The 18,958-nt window shown below is 46.0% G+C and overlaps 1 protein-coding gene across 1 annotated transcript; it reads right to left on the reverse strand.

The window, feature by feature from the left end:
- Nucleotides 1-11,829: 11,829 nt before the first annotated feature.
- On the reverse strand, nt 11,830-14,428 carry MYF5 (myogenic factor 5). The gene is made up of 3 exons (XM_084618039.1): nt 13,834-14,428; nt 12,910-12,985; nt 11,830-12,609 (listed from the first exon to the last, which is right to left on the reverse strand). Exons 1-3 carry the CDS (start codon nt 14,332-14,334, stop codon nt 12,422-12,424), a joined length of 765 nt encoding a protein of 254 aa, XP_084474165.1. The 5' UTR covers nt 14,335-14,428; the 3' UTR covers nt 11,830-12,421.
- Between the last annotated feature and the right edge of the window lie 4,530 nt (nt 14,429-18,958).

The following is an 18,958-nucleotide window of genomic DNA, read 5'->3' on the forward strand; positions in this document are numbered from 1 at the left end:
TACCCCTCAAACTGAAACTTTATTTCAACAGAGATTCATTCAAATCTACAGGGAACAAAGAGGGAGTTCGGGAACATGAGTCATGTAAAAACTACATATACTACATAGAAAAACTTACTTCAACCACCTACAACAGATTCAGAAAAGTTAAATGGGGTAATAGAGGATCATTGTTGATATCAAGTGGAGTAGGAGTGTTTCTAATACCCGGTAAGTGAAAAAACGATAAGAGTAGTGGTATTTCACTAGCAGCCCGGAGGCCTCCCACTTATTCTACACCTCTCATGTCTCTTCACAGTGCCAGACTAGAGTCAAGCTCAAGAGGGTCTTCTTTCCCCGCTGATTCTGCCAAGCCCATTCCCTTCACTGTGGTTTCGCTAGATAGTAGGTAGGGGCAGTGGGAATCTCATTCATCCATTCATGCGCATTACTAATTAGATGACAAGGCATTTGGCTATTTTACAAACCCATGCGGGTTTCTTTTCCAGGTTATTCGGGGTGTTCCAAACCCCAGGTGGCCCGTCCAACCAGTGTAAAGTTCGGTGACAGCGAGCGTGATTAATATAATCATTACGAGAATCCCTTGGAGGCGGGCGGGTAGATAGATTGGTCAAGAACAGTAGGAAAATGGAGAAAGACATCGCATGAGGGAAAGGACCTCATGGAACAGTGGTCATCAGAACCTTCCCAGGCAACAGAGTTCGGAGACTTAGCTAATCTTTTCAGGGTCTGGAGTTTCCCGGTTTCCAACCCTTTACATTCGAAGAGCAACTGTCGCTGCCCGCTCTGGCAAGTATGTGGGCATAGGTGGTAGTTCAAGAGAACCCCACAATTCTCTACGCAATGGAGGGTGGTTTGCTGCGAACCCGGAGGCTCGGCCATCATATTGTTTTTCAACACCGAAGTGTTGGCTTCTGCCACAGGGTGTTTTCCAACCCAGTCACCCTGTGGGGCAGGGCAGCAGATCCTCTTGGCCACCACCATATAGGTGGCGATCGGCGGGCACCGTGGGAAGGTTAAGGATCTGTTATTCTTGCTGCCCCAGTAACTAGACCAGAGTAGGAGGATCAGTGGCGAACCACGTCTTTTTCCCAAGGGAAGGTCATGCCTGACTAATCTAATCGCCTTTTATGATGAGATTACTGGTTCTGTGGATGAAGGGAAAGCAGTAGATGTATTGTTTCTTGACTTTAGCAAAGCTTTTGACACGGTCTCCCATAGTATTCTTGTCAGCAAGTTAAGGAAGTATGGGCTGGATGAATGCACTATAAGGTGGGTAGAAAGCTGGCTAGATTGTCGGGCTCAACGGGTAGTGATCAATGGCTCCATGTCTAGTTGGCAGCCGGTATCAAGTGGAGTGCCCCAAGGGTCGGTCCTGGGGCCGGTTTTATTCAATATCTTCATAAATGATCTGGAGGATAGTGTGGATTGCACTCTCAGCAAATTTGCGGATGATACTAAACTGGGAGGAGCGGTAGATACGCTGGAGGGGAGGGATAGGATACAGAAGGACCTAGACCAATTGGAAGATTGGGCCAAAAGGAATCTGATGAGGTTCAATAAGGATAAGTGCAGGGTCCTGCACTTAGGACGGAAGAACCCAATGCACAGCTACAGACTAGGGACCGAATGGCTAGGCAGCAGTTCTGCGGAAAAGGACCTAGGGGTGACAGTGGACGAGAAGCTGGATATGAGTCAGCAGTGTGCCCTTGTTGCCAAGAAGGCCAATGGCATTTTGGGATGTATAAGTAGGGGCATAGCGAGCAGATCGAGGGATGTGATCGTTCCCCTCTATTCGACATTGGTGAGGCCTCATCTGGAGTACTGTGTCCAGTTTTGGGCCCCACACTTCAAGAAGGATGTGGATAAATTGGAGAGAGTCCAGCGAAGGGCAACAAAAATGATTAGGGGACTGGAACACATGAGTTATGAGGAGAGGCTGAGGGAGCTGGGATTGTTTAGCCTGCAGAAGAGAAGAATGAGGGGGGATTTGATAGCTGCTTTCAACTACCTGAAAGGGGGTTCCAAAGAGGATGGCTCTAGACTGTTCTCAATGGTAGCAGATGACAGAACGAGGAGTAATGGTCTCAAGTTGCAGTGGGGGAGGTTTAGATTGGATATTAGGAAAAACTTTTTCACTAAGAGGGTGGTGAAACACTGGAATGCGTTACCTAGGGAGGTGGTAGAATCTCCTTCCTTAGAGGTTTTTAAGGTCAGGCTTGACAAAGCCCTGGCTGGGATGATTTAACTGGGAATTGGTCCTGCTTTGAGCAGGGGGTTGGACTAGATGACCTTCTGGGGTCCCTTCCAACCCTGATATTCTATGATTCTATGATTCTATGATTAAACGGTGCAGACTAGTGAGAGAATCAGCGAACCTCAAGAGGAGAGGTGCAACCTCCTTATCCAGCCAGAGCCCCACCGCTCAGGAGGAGACAACCCCCCTCCTCAGAGAAGCTGCTTCTTCCTGCCTCAAGAGCCCGACTCCCCAAAGTAGAACACTTTAAGAGAGTCATAGTTACTTAGGAGAGTCATAGTTACTCCTGCCGTTTACCCATGCTTCATTGAATTTCTTCACTTTGATATTCAGAGCACTGGGCAGAAATCACATCACGTCAACACTCACCGTGAGCCTTCGCAATGCTTTGTTTTAATTAAACAGTCGGATTCCCCTGGTCCGCACCAGTTCTAGGTCAGCTGCTAGGCGCCGGCCAAGGCAGAACACTGCCCCCCCACATCCCCGCAGAGGAGGTGAGGCGATCAGTGCCCGCCACAGCTGGGGCGATCCACAGGAAGGGCCCGACTCACGTCCAGAGTTGCCGCCGCCCCCCTGGGAGAGGGCAGCGCCTCGCCCAGCCGCGGCTCGCGCCCAGCCCCGCTTCGCGCCCCAGCCCGACCGACCCAGCCCTTAGAGCCAATCCTTATCCTGAAGTTACGGATCCGGCTTGCTGACTTCCCTTACCTACATTGTTCTAACATGCCAGAGGCTGTTCACCTTGGAGACCTGCTGCGGATATAGATATGTAATATGGATATTACACTTGAATCTGGCCCCCTAGTGGAACATCTGTTTATTTGCTGGTGCGTGCTTTACACTCAGGTAGGCACAGATGTGTCTAATGTAGAAATAATTTGTTGAATATGATTTAAGAACTTATTCTTAGTTTAGTATTTATGAAATAATGTGTAATCACATAATTAAAGGCAGTGTGCCGAATTAATCCCTGGTATAATCCATGATTTGGTTCTTTATCATAATGCAGACACACAAGCACACCATGCTCCAGCTTAACTTTTGCACTTCCTGATTTTAAAGTGTTTCATAGTAGAACCTTAACAGTCTCTTAGCATAGTTGTTTGCAGGGATTCCTTTTCCTTAATAGAAAACAAAATGAAGGCAAAACATATGCATGTTAATGGAAAAAGATTAACAAAACAAAGAGCAACCCCACAAAGTAAGAGCGGCAGTCTAGCAGGCCTAAACAGTCTGATGCCTTTGACTCACTAGGTTGGCATCACGCACCCTGGTGACATGCCAAGCAACAGCAAGGGAATCACCCAGGGCAGTATAGTAGTGTTCCTTTCACAGAGAGTCAGAGCCCCAGCTCCTGAAGTCATGTCCTTGCATTAGAATTTCAGCTTTCATTTAAATAAAATATGTCCAGCCCTCCAGCTTGTGAAGAAAACATAAACTGAGTATAACTGATGCAGAAGCATCTTCCTGATTCTGAAGACAACTTTACACCTCTGAGAGGTGCAACATAAGAACAGCAGAGTTAAGCCCAAGAGTTACTGCTCTGGGTTGTCCCACCAACACCACTCCAACATATCTCTGTGTGGCAGGAAGAGAAGAGTGCAATGAACCCAGACCACCAACTCAGACGGATAAACCCCAGGTGTTGGAGTAAGTACTGCTCCAAAGGGGGCCCCGCTGCCCCTGGGGCGGGGTGAGGAGGGAAGGGCTGCCATGCCACTGCCCTGGGCTCTCTGGGTGGTAGCCCAGAGGGAAAAGAGGTTCTTCACAGAGCAATATGTATGGTGTATGTTGTGGTGTGCCTAGGGCCCCAGATTCCAGTCTTGTGGCATGATCCATAGTGATCTTCTGTGTATACTGAGGAGAATAGTTCCACCCTGTGTATCAAATGAGCACTGTACTACCACCCATCAAACCACTGACACTAGCATTCACAAACTTGTCTTCTTTTGTAGACCTGATTGAGACCTAAACATTAAGCCTTCTTTGAGGACAACCAGTCCAAGCCTTCTAAAGTTCTGATGGCTTAAAGCCAGCATGTTTGCATCAAAAGTGGTCATTGCTCACAAAAACTTTCTTTGGCTCACGTGCACATTTCCTAATATGCATAACTTTGCTGTTCGATAGCCAAATTCTTTGCAACATAGCAAAGCACAAACTACTCACGAGGAAGTAATGACATACTGGGTTTTGTGTTTCAAAGTTTTGCCACTTTTAAGCTTTACCCTTGTTGGCAGGGGACAAGGGGGGGAGGGGAGTGATTTTTTTTTCAAGGTGAAAAACGTGTATTTTCATACACATAATTCCTAAAAAGTTAAACAGTTTTTTCTCTCACTTTCCGCCAAGCATGGAAAATGTCAACTCAAATGATCAAAGTTTAAGAAAGTTACGAGTGATTGAAAACATGCTGATGAAAATTATTTTTCAACCTTAACTAAAGCAAGCACCACAAGTGCTCGCTAGAGTACACACACCCAAATTTGTACACCACATAGATGGAAATTCCCAGAAATACAGCCCTAGAAGAGGCAGTATTTCCTAGAACTAAGACATATAAGACCCATTTAGCAACTTTTCTGACAGGGGCAAGTTAGTTCCAGGAAGTATAAATTTTTAGAACAGTCCTTCCAACACTCTCATCACACCAGTGAAGGCAAATGATCCATATACCACGACCTTCTTGTAAAGAACTGCTTCTCACACTAATCCTAAATATTAATTTGAAATGGACAGTAACTACAGGTGTTGATACATCACAGTGTAGAACGTGTGCTCTCTTGTATAATATTTACCAGTCATGTCACAAATCAGAGCGTGGCTGTCATGTTCCATATGTTAGTTTTTGTCATTTCTGCGGTGAGTGTTTGGATCTGCTCTGGACTAGGAACTGAACTAAGATCAGAGAATTCATTTTCACTGGAGAACTCTGATAGGCTTTGAATCAGTAGTCCAGAGGTAAAAGAAGTTATTCACAGAGCAACATGCACAGCTGCTTAAATTCTTCTGAACACTGCTTAACACAAAGTAAAAACAAAAGATGAATTTTAGTCCTAAACAAACAACCTTTGTTTAAAAAGACTTGAAGCAGAAAGTTTGTTTCAGCAAGGTCCAGCTAATACTCAAATACAATATTATTTATTTTTTACAAAAATATGACAGGATCATGCCCTTCAATATATTGGATGAAGGTCAGGAAAACTGCAGAACTACAGCAAAACATGCTCACATTTTGTCTTCATTTGAGATGAAATGACATCCACAGGGCAAATGGGTGAGATGAAGACATTGTATGCCTGTGCGGCTTTGGAGTTTTGCACGCCTTAAGAGATAATGTCATGGGGTAGGGAGGGTTGGTTGGAGCTCAGGGAGTGTTGTTTTCCACAGTAACATGTACCTCCAAACCTGTGGGGATATCCTTGTGTAAAATAATGGGGACGCTGTCAGTATGATTGTACAGGGAGTTCAATGCCTTGCTTTCAATCCCTTGCCTCTTTAAATGCTCATAATTTGGTCTTCACAACAAAACTCCTAAGGGACCAATAATTCTAAATCTTGTTCCCACCCATCCCACAGGCTCTAGGAATGGCTTCAGATCTAGTGACATGCACTCCTTTTTACTGGACTAACTTCTGCTGGTGGGAGAGACAAGCTTTTGAGCTTACACAGAGCTCTTTCTAACCTCAAAAGCTTGTCTCTCTCACCAACAGAAATTGGTCCAATAAAGTATATTACCCCACCCACCTTGTCTCTCTAATATCCTGGGACCAACATGACTACAACAACATCAAAAAAACAATGAGGCGTCCTTATGGCACCTTAGAGACTAACAAATTTATTTGGGTATAAGCTTTCGTGGGCTAGAACCCACTTCATCAGATGCATGGAGTGGAAAATACAGTAGCAGGTATAAATGCACAGCACATGAAAATATGGGAGTTGCCTTACCAAGTGGGAGGTCAGTCTAAGGAGACAATTCAATTAACAGCAAGATACCAAGGGAGGAAAAATCACTTTTGTAGTGATAACGAGAGTGGCCCATTTCAAACAGTTGACAAGAAGGTGTGAGTAACAATAGGGGAAAATTAGGTTTTGTAATGACCCAACTGCTACCAGTCTTTATTCAGGCCTAATTTGATGGTGTCCAGTTTGCAAACTAATTCCAGTTCTGCAGTTCCATATTGGAGTCTGTTTTTGAAGTTTTTTTGTGGAAGAATTGCCACTTTTAGGTCTGTTATTGAGAGACCAGGGAGATTGAAGTGTTCTCAGACTGGTTTTTGAAAGTTATAATTCCTGATGTCAGATTTGTGTCCATTTATTCTTTTTCATAGAGACTGTCTGGTTTGGCCAATGGACATGGCAGAGGGGCATTGCTGGCACAACATACTCCTTTTTACATCAGATATCAAAGTTCCCGCTAACCTGTGTGCTGCGCAACAGCCGATTAAGCACTGTGCAAGTGGTCAGGGCTGCGGCGGCGAGAAAGCGTCCTCTTCCCCAGCTCCGGATCCAACCCAGCCCAGCCACAGACCTGCCGCAGGCGTGGGAGACGAGACCCCCGGCCTGGATCTGCTGTGGCCGTGGGAGAGACGCCTCTCCCGCAGCCCCAGTCCCGCTCTGACATGGACCTGCCGCGGCCCTGGGAGAGGCATCCCTCCCCTGGCCCCAACCCAGCCCCGACATGTGGGAGAGAAGTCTCTCCTGCTGCCCCAGCCCCAGAGTTGCCCTGGCAGGGAGAGGCACCCCTTCCCACCAGCCCAGGTGCTGCTGTGGGGAGAAAGAGCTGGGGAGAGTCCTCTCTTCCCCACCATAGCCCCAGGGCAGCCTTCACCCCAAACCCCTCATCCCCTGCCCCACCCCAGAGTCTTCACCCCCAGCCGGAGCCCTCACACCCCTGCACCCCAACCCTCTGCCCCAGCCCTGAGCCCCTCATCCCTGGCCCCACCCCAGAGCCGGTATCTGCAGCCGGAGCCCTCACTTACCTCCACACACCCCAACCCTCTGCCCCAGCCCTGAGCCCCCTCCCACACGCCAAACCCCTTGGTCTCACCCCCACCACATGAATTATTTTTGTGAACCATTATGGAGGTGATGTGTCACACATCACCTTCACATTGATGCACTTAACAAAATTCATTCTGCACATGGGTGGGAAAAATTAGAACACTGTCAGATATCCAAGGATTATACATTATGGACTCATAACCATTTTGTTTAGAAGCCTGCTAAACTCTGCATCTGGATCTCCTAAACTTCATAAAATGCCCCTCCAATTGTAGTCTAGCATGTTACTGCTGTTAAGAATATTAACAAATGTACGGCACGCTGTATACTTTTACACATTCAATAAGTGAAGAGCTAGTTCTCAAAGGTGTTGACCTTTATTGTCACTCTTAAAATGTCTGCTAGCCAAAGAGAGGTGTATATTACGAACATGTGATTTGTCAGTGTTGCACGGCATACTTGAAAGAAGGTCACTTGCCAAGGTCAGTAAAGTGCAGAAGTAAAAGAGTATGTTCTATAGCTTATCTAATTGTTTAATCATCATGTTAAATGATCAGCAGAACACTAGAACTACCTTTCACCTAAATATTTTCATTTGGCCTCAATAATCTGCATAGCAAAGTAACAGCAGGCGTGTACGGGGATACCCTCCTAGAGAAGTGTTCTTATAAATAAAAACATTGACTTTCCTGTTTTTCTGAATGTATTTCACTGAATGTACAGAGAGGAAGTGATCATACATTAACACTAAATTTTAAATGTATATTAAGAAAAGTTTGCATATGATTGAAAACATTTACCTGGTACTGAAAGAGTTTAAGGATTGGAATGTTCATAATGATATTACAGGGTATTAACACTTTGTACTGCTGTAGCCCCTTTTGTCTAAGGCTTTGAAAGCACTTTTACACATAATTACTTAAACTCACAACTTCTCTGGGTAGTACTTGTGCATTATTATCCCCACCTAAGGAGGGGCAAACTGAGGCCCAGAGAAGAGAAATGACATACACCAAAGTCACACAGTGAGGGCCCAGTCCTGTAAACCAAAATTAACTTGAGGTCAGTGGCAGCTCTGCACACAGAGTACTTGCCAGATCATGCCCCATGTCAGTAGTGCAGCTGTCCCCGCTCTATCCTACCAAACTTGAACAGGATAGTTAAGTAAAGTCAGTCCACACACATTTACTCATTAGCATCTTAGTTGAAACAGCCAGTTAGTGCCATGTGTGATGGTAGTTTTTATGGTGAGGAGGTATCTCCAAAGGGAAATAGACTGAGTTCACCAGCTCACTTCAGAGAAGATGCAAAACAGCAATCAAGTGATAACTTTTGGTCACACTTTCTACCAGCCTGGGCTGAATTCCACCAAAGCCGAACAGGACATCACCCTGTCCCGAGTACAAGATTGGGAAAAAGGAGATGCTTTTCCAGGCAAGTGGAGGAAACCCAAATATCTCTGGCAAGGGGGTTTTGTGGTGGCTGGTGATTGAACAGTATATCCTGAGTGAAGAAGTTGAGTGAGATACCAGGGCAGTCAGAGCAAGTTTGCCCTGCCAAGGAATCTGTCTGACAAGCTGCAGTACCTTATATAAAAAACATTTTCAAGCATCACCTTCCAGGAGTGGAAGAAAATTAAGGTGATTATTAACAGCATACTGTGTTAGGCTGCTGAGAATTGCCATCAGCAGAGTTCTCCCCCCGCTCCCCGATCCTCGCATTCTCCCCCTGCCTGTAATGGACAGGTTGCTGCAAATGGACAGAGCAAGAGAGAGAAACACTGAGGATAAAAGGACCTTTGTCACATCTTGTGACCCCTGGGATTTATAATCTATGCTGTCTCCTATAGGACAAAGATGTGGGACAATGGTTTGATAGGCTAGGTATAAATGTATATAATCAGATTGGTGTGACTGGGTTACTAAAGAGCAATATATTTATAAATATGTGTTCATGTTTGCCAGACCTGCAGTCCTTTAAATAGTTTGCTAACATTTACTACAACAATACTCTGAAATAGCTACTAATGATGTGTGTAATTTTCCTGCCACCACACATCCATGTGACTGGAGGCAGGGACAGACAGAGGAAAGGGGGGTTATGGGAATGCCATCGTTTACCCCTTCAATCAAAGCTAAACACAACCTACTAGCATGCAATATCCTCCATAACAATAATTTTATTGGTCATAACCAAGAAATCCCTCCTTTTTAAGACTATAATTTCCTACAACACTAACAAAGATAGTGGGCAGCACTTACCACGCACAGATCTGACCCCTGGCTGTGTACCACTCCCTCTCCAGGCTGTTTCACAGGTCTTTCCCCAAACAGGCCCTCAGATAATTGCCTTAGTATGGCCATTTGCCTGTCTGCCCACATGGGCTTACTCTAAACTTCCAGTTTCATACCGGCTCCACTGGGCTCTCCTCCACTGCTATTCCCTCTTCCTTCACTTTGTAAACAAGACCTCCCTTATGCAAGATGGTGACCTCTGTGCTCAGGGTGGTGGCAAGTGGGTCCAGCTTATCACAGAAAGAGTAACTTGTCAGCTCAGTGTCCAACCTGCTGCTCCCTTCCTTTGCTTTTAATCCAGCTGCTTCAGGTGCTTGATACACTCCCAGTCCTACACACCAGGCTGGTGGGTGCCCAGCTCTGCCTGCCTCTTTGAGATGGTCTCATAGAGGCGGATGTTGCTGGAGCTGTGGATGAAATCATGATCTTTGGAGTACTCACACCAACAGTTAACTAGAACCCTAGGGTGCTCCTCCATCTAGCTAGCGGCATGCTCTGTGGTGGGCCTCTTGGTGTTTGGCAGAGCTGGACTGAGCTGTGCAGAAACTGAATTAAACTGCATGGGAAAAGACAGGTTAAATGCCATGTAGCTGTCAGTGCACAGAGGGCAAGTGAGAAGTGAGTAGGTAGAAGGGCAAGAAGATACAAGTTCAGGGAATTGTGGCAATGGCTGTGTAGGATTATGTTGGCTCAAGGCCAGGTGGTACCCCCTTTGCTATCACCACACTGTAAAGTGGGAAAGTAGGTAAGAATGGGTCACTGGTCAACATGTGTTCTGCTCCACACTCCCCTGGATGAGTGTCTGAGGGCTTTGGGGGTTTGGGCAAAGGTGCAGGAGATAACACACAGCCTGCCTGCAGTGTAGATAAGTCCCTAGACATGAATGGCTCTGTATCCCATTACTAGTGCTCTGAGCCATCCATTGCTAACAATAACATGAATATGCCAAATATATCCATAAGCCCATGCTAGTAAAGCTTACACACCTTTCGTCCATGAGACCTGACACTGAGAGGATAATTTCTCATGCTAGATACTCTTGAACGCTATTGAAAGAATCCATCTTTCTTTTCTGGCGTTACGGTGAAGACATTCTTAGATTATAGCTAGAGCATTACTAATGGCTGGAATCTTTTCATCGTAGAACATGTTCGCTGAAGCGACCTAGTAAATGAAAGGAAATATTTTTTTTAAAAGATCATAATTTTGCAACCGCTGCCTGGTGATTTCTAATGCCGTGTGACTCTGTTGCCATCTGTGAATTATGCATGCATTTCCGTCATATGAGGTGGAACAAAGAAAATGTGGGCAAAATAATGTGTTTTGTGAACCTTGTGAACTGTAGTTTGGGCATTGCAAGAAAAAAGGGATAGTTTGGAATTTGTTTTTATCAATGCTGCCCACTTCTACTCTGTTACATTGGTAGTCCTTTGCCACAGACAGTACAATTCTGCCCAGGGGTGCTGGAATAATTTATATAGTGGGATTGCTGAGAGCCATTGAACCAAACTGTAAACCCAATATATAATGAAAACCACTTCAAGACAGGGGCAGTACAGTACAGTACCACCCCCAGCACCTCTAGTTCCCCCATCTATGAGTCTGCCTACAATATAAGAGCCAAATCATGCAGTTGACACATGGTAAACTGACAATGTAGTATTAAGGCCAAATCCTGTAATTTTTACTGCACCCTTACTCCCACAGAAATAAATGGGAGGCGGGGGTCTGCCAGAATAAGGACTACAGAGGTGGGGCCCAGTTCTGCTCCCATTGCAATTAATGTCAATAGGAGCAAGTCTCTGCTATTAATGTGCAATCTAAAGGCCTGTCCTGCAAACCCCTGCTTACTGAGTAGTCCCATGGACATCCCTACTTGCATGAGGAAGAGCCACTCACATAGGGAATGCTGCATTGTACCTTTATGCTCTAGTCCTGCAAACATGTATGCAGGTGCTTTGAGTAGTGCCACCGAACTCAAAGGGACTATTCACAGGCTTAAAGTTAAACGTGAGCCTAACTTTTTGCAGGCCCAAGGCTTTAGTTTGTAAAAGGGTCTGGGATTCCTCTAGATTAAATGTGCAATGTGCGATCCCATTATTAGCCTGGTGAATTCAAAGATCCGGTAAGCATATGGAAGAGCTACCAATCATAAAAAAGTGGCTAGAGTCCTGAATATTTGGAACTGGTTTAAAGAACCACAAAAGGAGCTACTTCTGTAATAACACATTTGATTTATAGCAGGATTTTTCAGAATACCATGTATTCCCAGCCCTTGACAATTTCAGTTGCTTTTATTTTGAGAACCCCCTCTCCCCCCAGAAATACTGACGTGCTTACAACAAAAAGCATCCCATGCATGGAAATAACAAAATATACAGCAGTAGGCAACAATGTTGTCTGTGTATTTCATACATTTGTATCTGATGAGAGGAACGTGTTTAATATTGTTTGCAAGTGAGCTCTCCCTTGCTTTGCTGTTTCAGGTGGAATGAAAGGGCCTCCTCGCCCCAAGAAAGTTAAGAAATACCAGTATGAAAATATAACGTCAGCATCGCTATAAAAACTTTGCAGGAAGCCGCTTCTGTTTACTGAGTACAGTGTTTACCCTCGCCAAAAAGTTAGCCCGGTAACAATATAATAAAAGTCAGACAAGTACTAAAATGTGTCAAGAATGCTTTAGTTAAATACGTCTCGTGGCAACATTATTCACAAATGTACAGTTTAAAAAGCTTCTCCTTTATATCCACAGGTTGAACCGCCTGGATTCCACGTGCATCGCTAGTTCGCCGAGAGGCGCGGCTGTTCCTGGGGTGAGTGCCTTTCTCCCCACGTAAAAGCAGTGGAGGGAGTTGGTTTCAAGTCTCAGCGCTCATAATACGTGATAGATGAGCCTGGAATGAGGAGGGGTCCTAGGGGTGCCCGGCTGGGACTCGAGGCTGGCGTTTGCAGGGAGGGAGGCGGTGTCCCCAAGCGGCAACGCCGCTTGATCGGAGGGGGAGGAGATACGATCCACGATGCTGGATAAACAGTCCAAGCTGGACAGGGTAGTGCTTTTGTCTGGGGAACAGAGTAAGGCGAAAGTAATCGGTAAATACTTACATGCATCAAGAAACGTGGATTAACTCACTAATGAGCTAGGATTTAATTTCCAACCCAGGTGCATAGCCCCACCCAGCCCTGGGGAGTCCGGGCGCCGACACGCAACACACACCATCCCTTGTAAATATCCCTGGCTGGCACAGAGCTCGGGAGTGTGAAAACTCATGGCAGATGTTGCCTCTCGAGCTACATCGCGGCCACCTTACCCAGGGCGCAGCTGCGCTACTAAGCTGGCCCGGGAAGCGGGTTCAGTCTTACCGGTGCGAAGGTCCGGGCAATAGACAGCGTCAAAACTGCCGCTCCGCCGGGGCCAGGCCGGGCTGGTGCATTCAGCCTGCAAAAGAGACAAGAAATGAGCGCACGGAACCCGGGGGGGCGACTTTGCCCGCTGACTTCCAACGCCCTGAGCCGGGGGGGGGACCCTAAAACCCCACCGCGCCTTCGCGCTTCCCCGGCACCTCGGCTTACTTGAGCTCAGGTCCCAGCGGCTCTGTGGCTGCGGGGCAGCGTGGCAAAAGGCGAGCCCGCCCGCAATGGGCGCCGCGTTAGCCATGCAGAATGGCTTGGTAGCCGGAGTCAGGAAGAGGGCACTTTCCCAGAGCGAGAGCACATTACAACCTGGCACCGGTGGAGCAAACGCGCTCGGGAAAAAACGCATCAACAGCTCCTCTGGGCCAGGCTTCAGCTGGGTGGGTTCCCCTCGTGCCCTCTAGTTTTGTCATGAAGACTGTAAAGTTACTGGGGGGTCGGGGGGGGGAAGCAAAGGCTTCACTCCCTAGTCTCAGTTCTCCGCCTTCCCTGCGGTGTTTCCTGACAGCTCGGCTACAAACCACGAAGGAGAATTGACGAGCGTTGAATGGTGAACGCTGTGATCCCTAACCAGGAGCTTGGTTTCTAGTTAGCTTCATCCCCTGCAGGGCAACAAAGCTGCCCCCTTTGCACATATGAAGTCCCCCCACACACACACACACAGCACCGCAAGGCTGTCTGCGTGCAGAACACCGTGTGAATTACATCCTGGAAAGGGACCGTTTCCTAAGCGCACTTAGTGTTTCCGTGGGATCTTAATAAAGGCATCCCCTTTTCACTCTTCTGCCTTTAGACCACAAAGCAGTCACGGAGTAACCTGCCTGTGTCGGCACCTTCACAACCTAAAGAGTGAGCGAAACGTCCGCCTCTTACCATCCCGTCCGAGTAGCTGGAAGTTGGGCTGGTGGGTTCAGAGCAGCTCTGTCCTGGCAAGCTGTAGTAGTTTTCGACCTGCTCTCTCAAGAGCTCCTGCAGGCTTTCGATGTACCGGATGGCGTTTCTGAGGATCTCCACTTTGGGGAGCCTTTGGTTGGGGTTGGCCGTGGTGCACCTTTTCAGCGTGTCAAAAGCCTGGTTCACTTTCTTCAGTCGCCTCCTCTCGCGCATGGTCGCTGCCTTCCTCCGGTCCATGGTAGTGGACTTCCTCTTGCAGGCTTTGCAAGCCCACATGAGGCAGTGCCCGGCTTGATGATGCCCTGTGGGGGCTCTGACATGCTCCTCTTCGTCAGACCATGGGCCGTCTGTTTTGTGGGCTCCAAACGCAGCCAGTCCCCGTTCAAAATCCTCCCCGAACTCGCCTTCAGGGGAAGAGATGCAGGAGCTGTCATAGAAGAACTCGGATGGAGAAAACTGGCAACTGTCCATCACCTCCATCTTTACAGCCCCTAATACAGAGCGATGCTTGGTCTGGACTGCAGCGAGCCAGGCTCAGCAAGTCACACTGCAGTTTTCTTGGGCAAGTTCCTAAGTAAGAATGGATGCGAGACAAAGTGTCCTTTCTCTGGGGCACGGGGCTCTTTATATACACATGTTGTTATGGGAGGCTGGTCCAGAGAGGCTAGTCTTTATTAGCATATCCCTCCACAACCCCTACTGGGGCTGTCTGGGCAAACCCCCTCCAATCCCCAGGAGACAGCTTGCTGTGCACCGCTCCTTTTGACTGTCTGATGAGTTTATTACATTTTAACTTGCATAGACTTTTTCGAAGTAGTGACTCAAAAGTTAGAATAAAGTAGGAGATTCGCAATTTGGTGTGAAAAATAAAGAGCAGGAACGGAGGGAAAGAAATCCTAATATGTGACATTTCCTGCATATAAGCCTCTTCCAACACAGCATGGAGTAAATAGGATACCGTCTCACCTTATTCGTCATATTCACGGGAATTAAATGGTGAACGCTTTTAATCATTTGATTTTTCTCACAATCAATGCTACACTTCGAACCAGACGGGCTCACTTTGTTTGGATAGGTGTGATCCGTTTTCTTCATTTTGCTGGGGGATGTTTTGCCCTTTGGTTCGATTATTTATATAGTTTTAAAAAAAAAGACAAAGCTAGAGAATCATTCCTGCGTAACAATAATATTGTCAGTTAACAATGAAAGGGGAGCATTTCAGGTAAATTTCAGGTTTTAGTGCTCCCTGATCATGTCAGAAACGGTACTCACAGAAGACAATTGTATTTGTTTGCCTAAGAAAATCTCTCTTCCACCCTTTGCTCTCTTCCCTGTGGCCTGCTGGTGCTGGAGGCACTAGAAGAGCCGTGCTTTGGGTTTGCTAATTTTCTGCCTTCAGACAAACTTGTACCGTTACAGATGCGTCCCAGCTGTCAGTGCAACAAACCCCCCCTGGAAGTGTAAAATTTCTAACCCCACAATCCCCGAGTAACTTTACACAAGTCGGTGACAAAAGCCTTCCAGAGACCTAGTAGCAGATCATTGAAACTGTTAAAGGGCCATTAAAGTGGTAATGAAGCCATTTAACAGGCATTTGCCAAAGCGCAGGAACCCTTTGGCCACATTCAGCTGGCTTTTATATGTTAGGAAAATGTGTTATCTGGGTTAAATAAAACGGTTTCCAAACGACCCCTCAGAAATTCCCATGCGCTGCCAGTTATGCTCAGTACCGTGCAGAAGTATTTTTGACTAACCGCGCTGAAGGAGCAGCTGACATAGCCAGTGAGTTTTACTTCTTGGTCTAGTGATTTTATTCAAACCCCCTTTAAGTAAAGGAGCCTGGCAGGGGATTCTGTGTCAGCAAGGTGATTAAACTACTGCCTTGATGCAGGCTGTGAACCGCGAACACTTTCGAAAAGGAGAGATTGGGCGTCAGTTTGGAGCAGGTAGCCGGAAAAGCCACGTCTCTCTTTGTACCGTGTACCCCAAGCTCCATGCCACCCAGAGGAGAATCCATCTGACAACTGATCGATAACTGTTCACTTCCCTTGGGGGGATGTTATTATTGCTTTAAGGTGAAAACCGATTTTAAAATATATCAGAGGAAGAAATAGAAGGTTGAATAAATAAAACCCTGCCCACACCCTTTCAAAAAGTTGGAACATAATTATCTCAGCAGTTGGAAAGGCTACATCTGTCCTGTTCCAGTTTATTTAGGGCCATAAACGGGCAGCGAGCCCCCTTTGAAATGAATACTGTATTAAAGCCATAGGGCTGATAAAGGACTAGAGTTACAGAAAAGGAAAGCTCTGAATTTCAGCTCTCTCCATTGAAGTCCGGGTTGACATTCAGCTGACCACGTTTGAAACGTTGCAGTTCTCAGTGGTTCTGAAAGAAATCATCAGCCAGATAAGGCGGTTCTGGTCAGCCGTAACTTGAAGACTTTCTTGGAGTGTAGCACACGGGTATTTTAATGTAGCATGTTCAGGCTGGCTAAAATAGACCTGCTTACAGATTTATGCTTTGCGCACAAATAAACTTGGTCTTTAAAGTGCTAGTTACACTGGTCTGATCAGCTTTCGGTGGTTTCTCTCCAAGGGTGTACAAGATACCTTGTAGTAACAATGCCAACCCCCTCTGGCATGCCTTACACAATATTATCTGTGTCTCTCCTTGCATTCGAATCTGTAGCGCCTTATTCAGACTGTTTGCGGTTGTTTGGAAATGGGCCCTTCCCAAGAGTCTCGGGGGAATTCTGAAGGTTGTTTCTCTTCTTCCTGAATCTTTGGAAAAAAGATGCTGTCACTCAGGAAAATCTGTAATTAGTATCCCTTAGAGGTGCCAGCTTCCTTTTGGAAAGCGATCTCAAAACAAATTTGCAAACGTGCAGCAAAGCCGGCGAGTAAAACTAAAAGAAGCAGGAAAAAACATAAACTACAAGGTTGGTTAATGAGGCCGCAGCGAGGGGGTCGGAGGGGTGGTGGGGTTTTGAGATTGAATCTCAAATCTGGGGATTGAAGTGCCGAGAATGGGACAACACAACTTTTAAACTCTTGTTAAAACAGAGAAAAGAATAGAGAGAGATTTTTTTTTTAATAGCAAGAAATCTTCACAGAAGAAAAGAACACAGCATTTCAAAGGCGTCCCTCAGCCAGTAGGAATCGCACTTTTAAATATTATAACACATTTTTGACTCGTTTACGATTATTTTTTTCCCACTATAAAAGAAGGAATAGGTTTTTTTTAAAGAGCAAAATTACTGAACAGCAGATTTTATTTCATGACCTTTCTCCCCTCTTCTGAAATGGCTTAACTTTACTTCGAAAAACAGAACAAAACAATGAAACACCAAACCAAACAAGGGAAGTGTGACATAGTTCAATTTGACAACATGTGCGTAAAACGTGTAGGAATGAAATGTAAATATGAGTGTGTGAAAATATTATCACATACTGCTACCATCTTTACAGATATGACCCGAAGTTTAACTACTGGGGCGTGAGAAGTGAAGAGATTGTGTGCCAATGTGTGTGGGGTACTGATTGCAGAACACAATTTCCCTTGTTGGGGCTGTGTTAATGTTGTACTTTAAAAGCACCAGATCTTATATATAATTAATTGTAACGACAGCTGAAGCCAAGAGGCAGTTACTGTAGTCCCCACTTTAAGCAAAACTCCCATTGAGTTTGTCTGAGAAAACTCAGGGGTCAGGACTACAAATATTTAACAGCTGAGTCTAAACTTATTGAGGTTTTATTTTGGGGGCATCCTTTATTAAAAATACACATTACAATCCCAGCCAAGAAAATACAGAGGAAATTAGCTGTTCTCGAAAATTCAGGCAAAATCCCAATTGGGGTCGGTGGAACTTTTGCCTGAGCGTAGACTGCAGGAGAAGGATTTGTCCCAGTGTACATCACTAATGGTGTGCAAGATTCATTTTGTGACGTGTTATTCCTTTAGTTCAAATTGCTTTTAGGAATGCTAAACCGGTGGAAGTTTTAGCTCCTGGATAGATAGCCATGTCAGTAATAACCGTGCCAGCCGAGGTCCCCTTCAGCAATCCGCCTCCAGAACTAACTAGGAGCAAAAACTCTTTCCCGGTTGGACCTATATTAAGGGGATTCCAACAACGTGCTAAACTTTTGGTTCCATCAAGCTCTGGGAACTGCGCGCACCTAAGTAAACACATTAGTACCTGCCAGAGCTGCGGGAAGGATTTGTATAGAAGCCAGCTGAAGAAGACATTGGCCTCTGCTTGCATTCTGGGACTCCCAAGAGAGATCAAAGGGACACGAGGGTTTTTAGCAGCCTTGAGAATGGGAAAAGTTGCTAGTCCCCGCTGCTACAGAAGGGGAAACCCAAGCGAGCACATGGCTGAGTGATTCAAGCCCTCTCACACACCTCCAGCTCTCTCTCTCTCCTCCCGGTGAAAACAGCCACACTTGCCATAAAAGGGCAAAGCTCTGGCAAAATGCTAGCCTGGGTCCCCACAGCCACATAACGATCCTACCAAGTGCTCCTTATGAATGTTCGTTCAAACTCTTCCCTTTGCATATAGCTGCATCGCACCAGTGTGCCGTGGTCTTCTCGGATTTCATCAACAACTCCGGAGCCAATCGCGGCTCTGCTCCTCTGCCCCTGAAGTTGGTGACAGTTTTACCCCAAAGAGAAGCGGGCCCACTCTCTGTTAATCTGAATATATTTCATTTCGTTTCATCCTTTCACTTAGGAAGAGAACATTACATTTGTCCGTCAGTAGTTAGTGGGGATTTAAAACCAGTCTCATCTACTTTTATCTTTCCCCACCACCATTGTACCCACATTTCATCTGTTCCACCAGGGTATTCTGGTCCCCAGGGGAACCTCAACTGCAGTGACTGTCTATAGTGCCTCAAGTGAATGATGGCACTGCTTCATTCCATAGTATATTACAATAGCTGTTGGATCATGAAATGAATGGGCCCCTCTCCACTACTCTCAATATAAATAAATACACAAGCTATGAGTTATGCAATACAGGTGAAGCTGCAGGAGCCAGGCCTTAAAAGGGACATCTGGGGAGTCATGTTCCAGGAGCTTTGCTCCACATTTAATAAAATGT

Source organism: Lepidochelys olivacea (genome assembly GCF_965140295.1).
Source record: "Lepidochelys olivacea isolate rLepOli2 genome assembly, chromosome: 1".
Classification (NCBI taxonomy): Eukaryota; Metazoa; Chordata; order Testudines; family Cheloniidae; genus Lepidochelys; species Lepidochelys olivacea.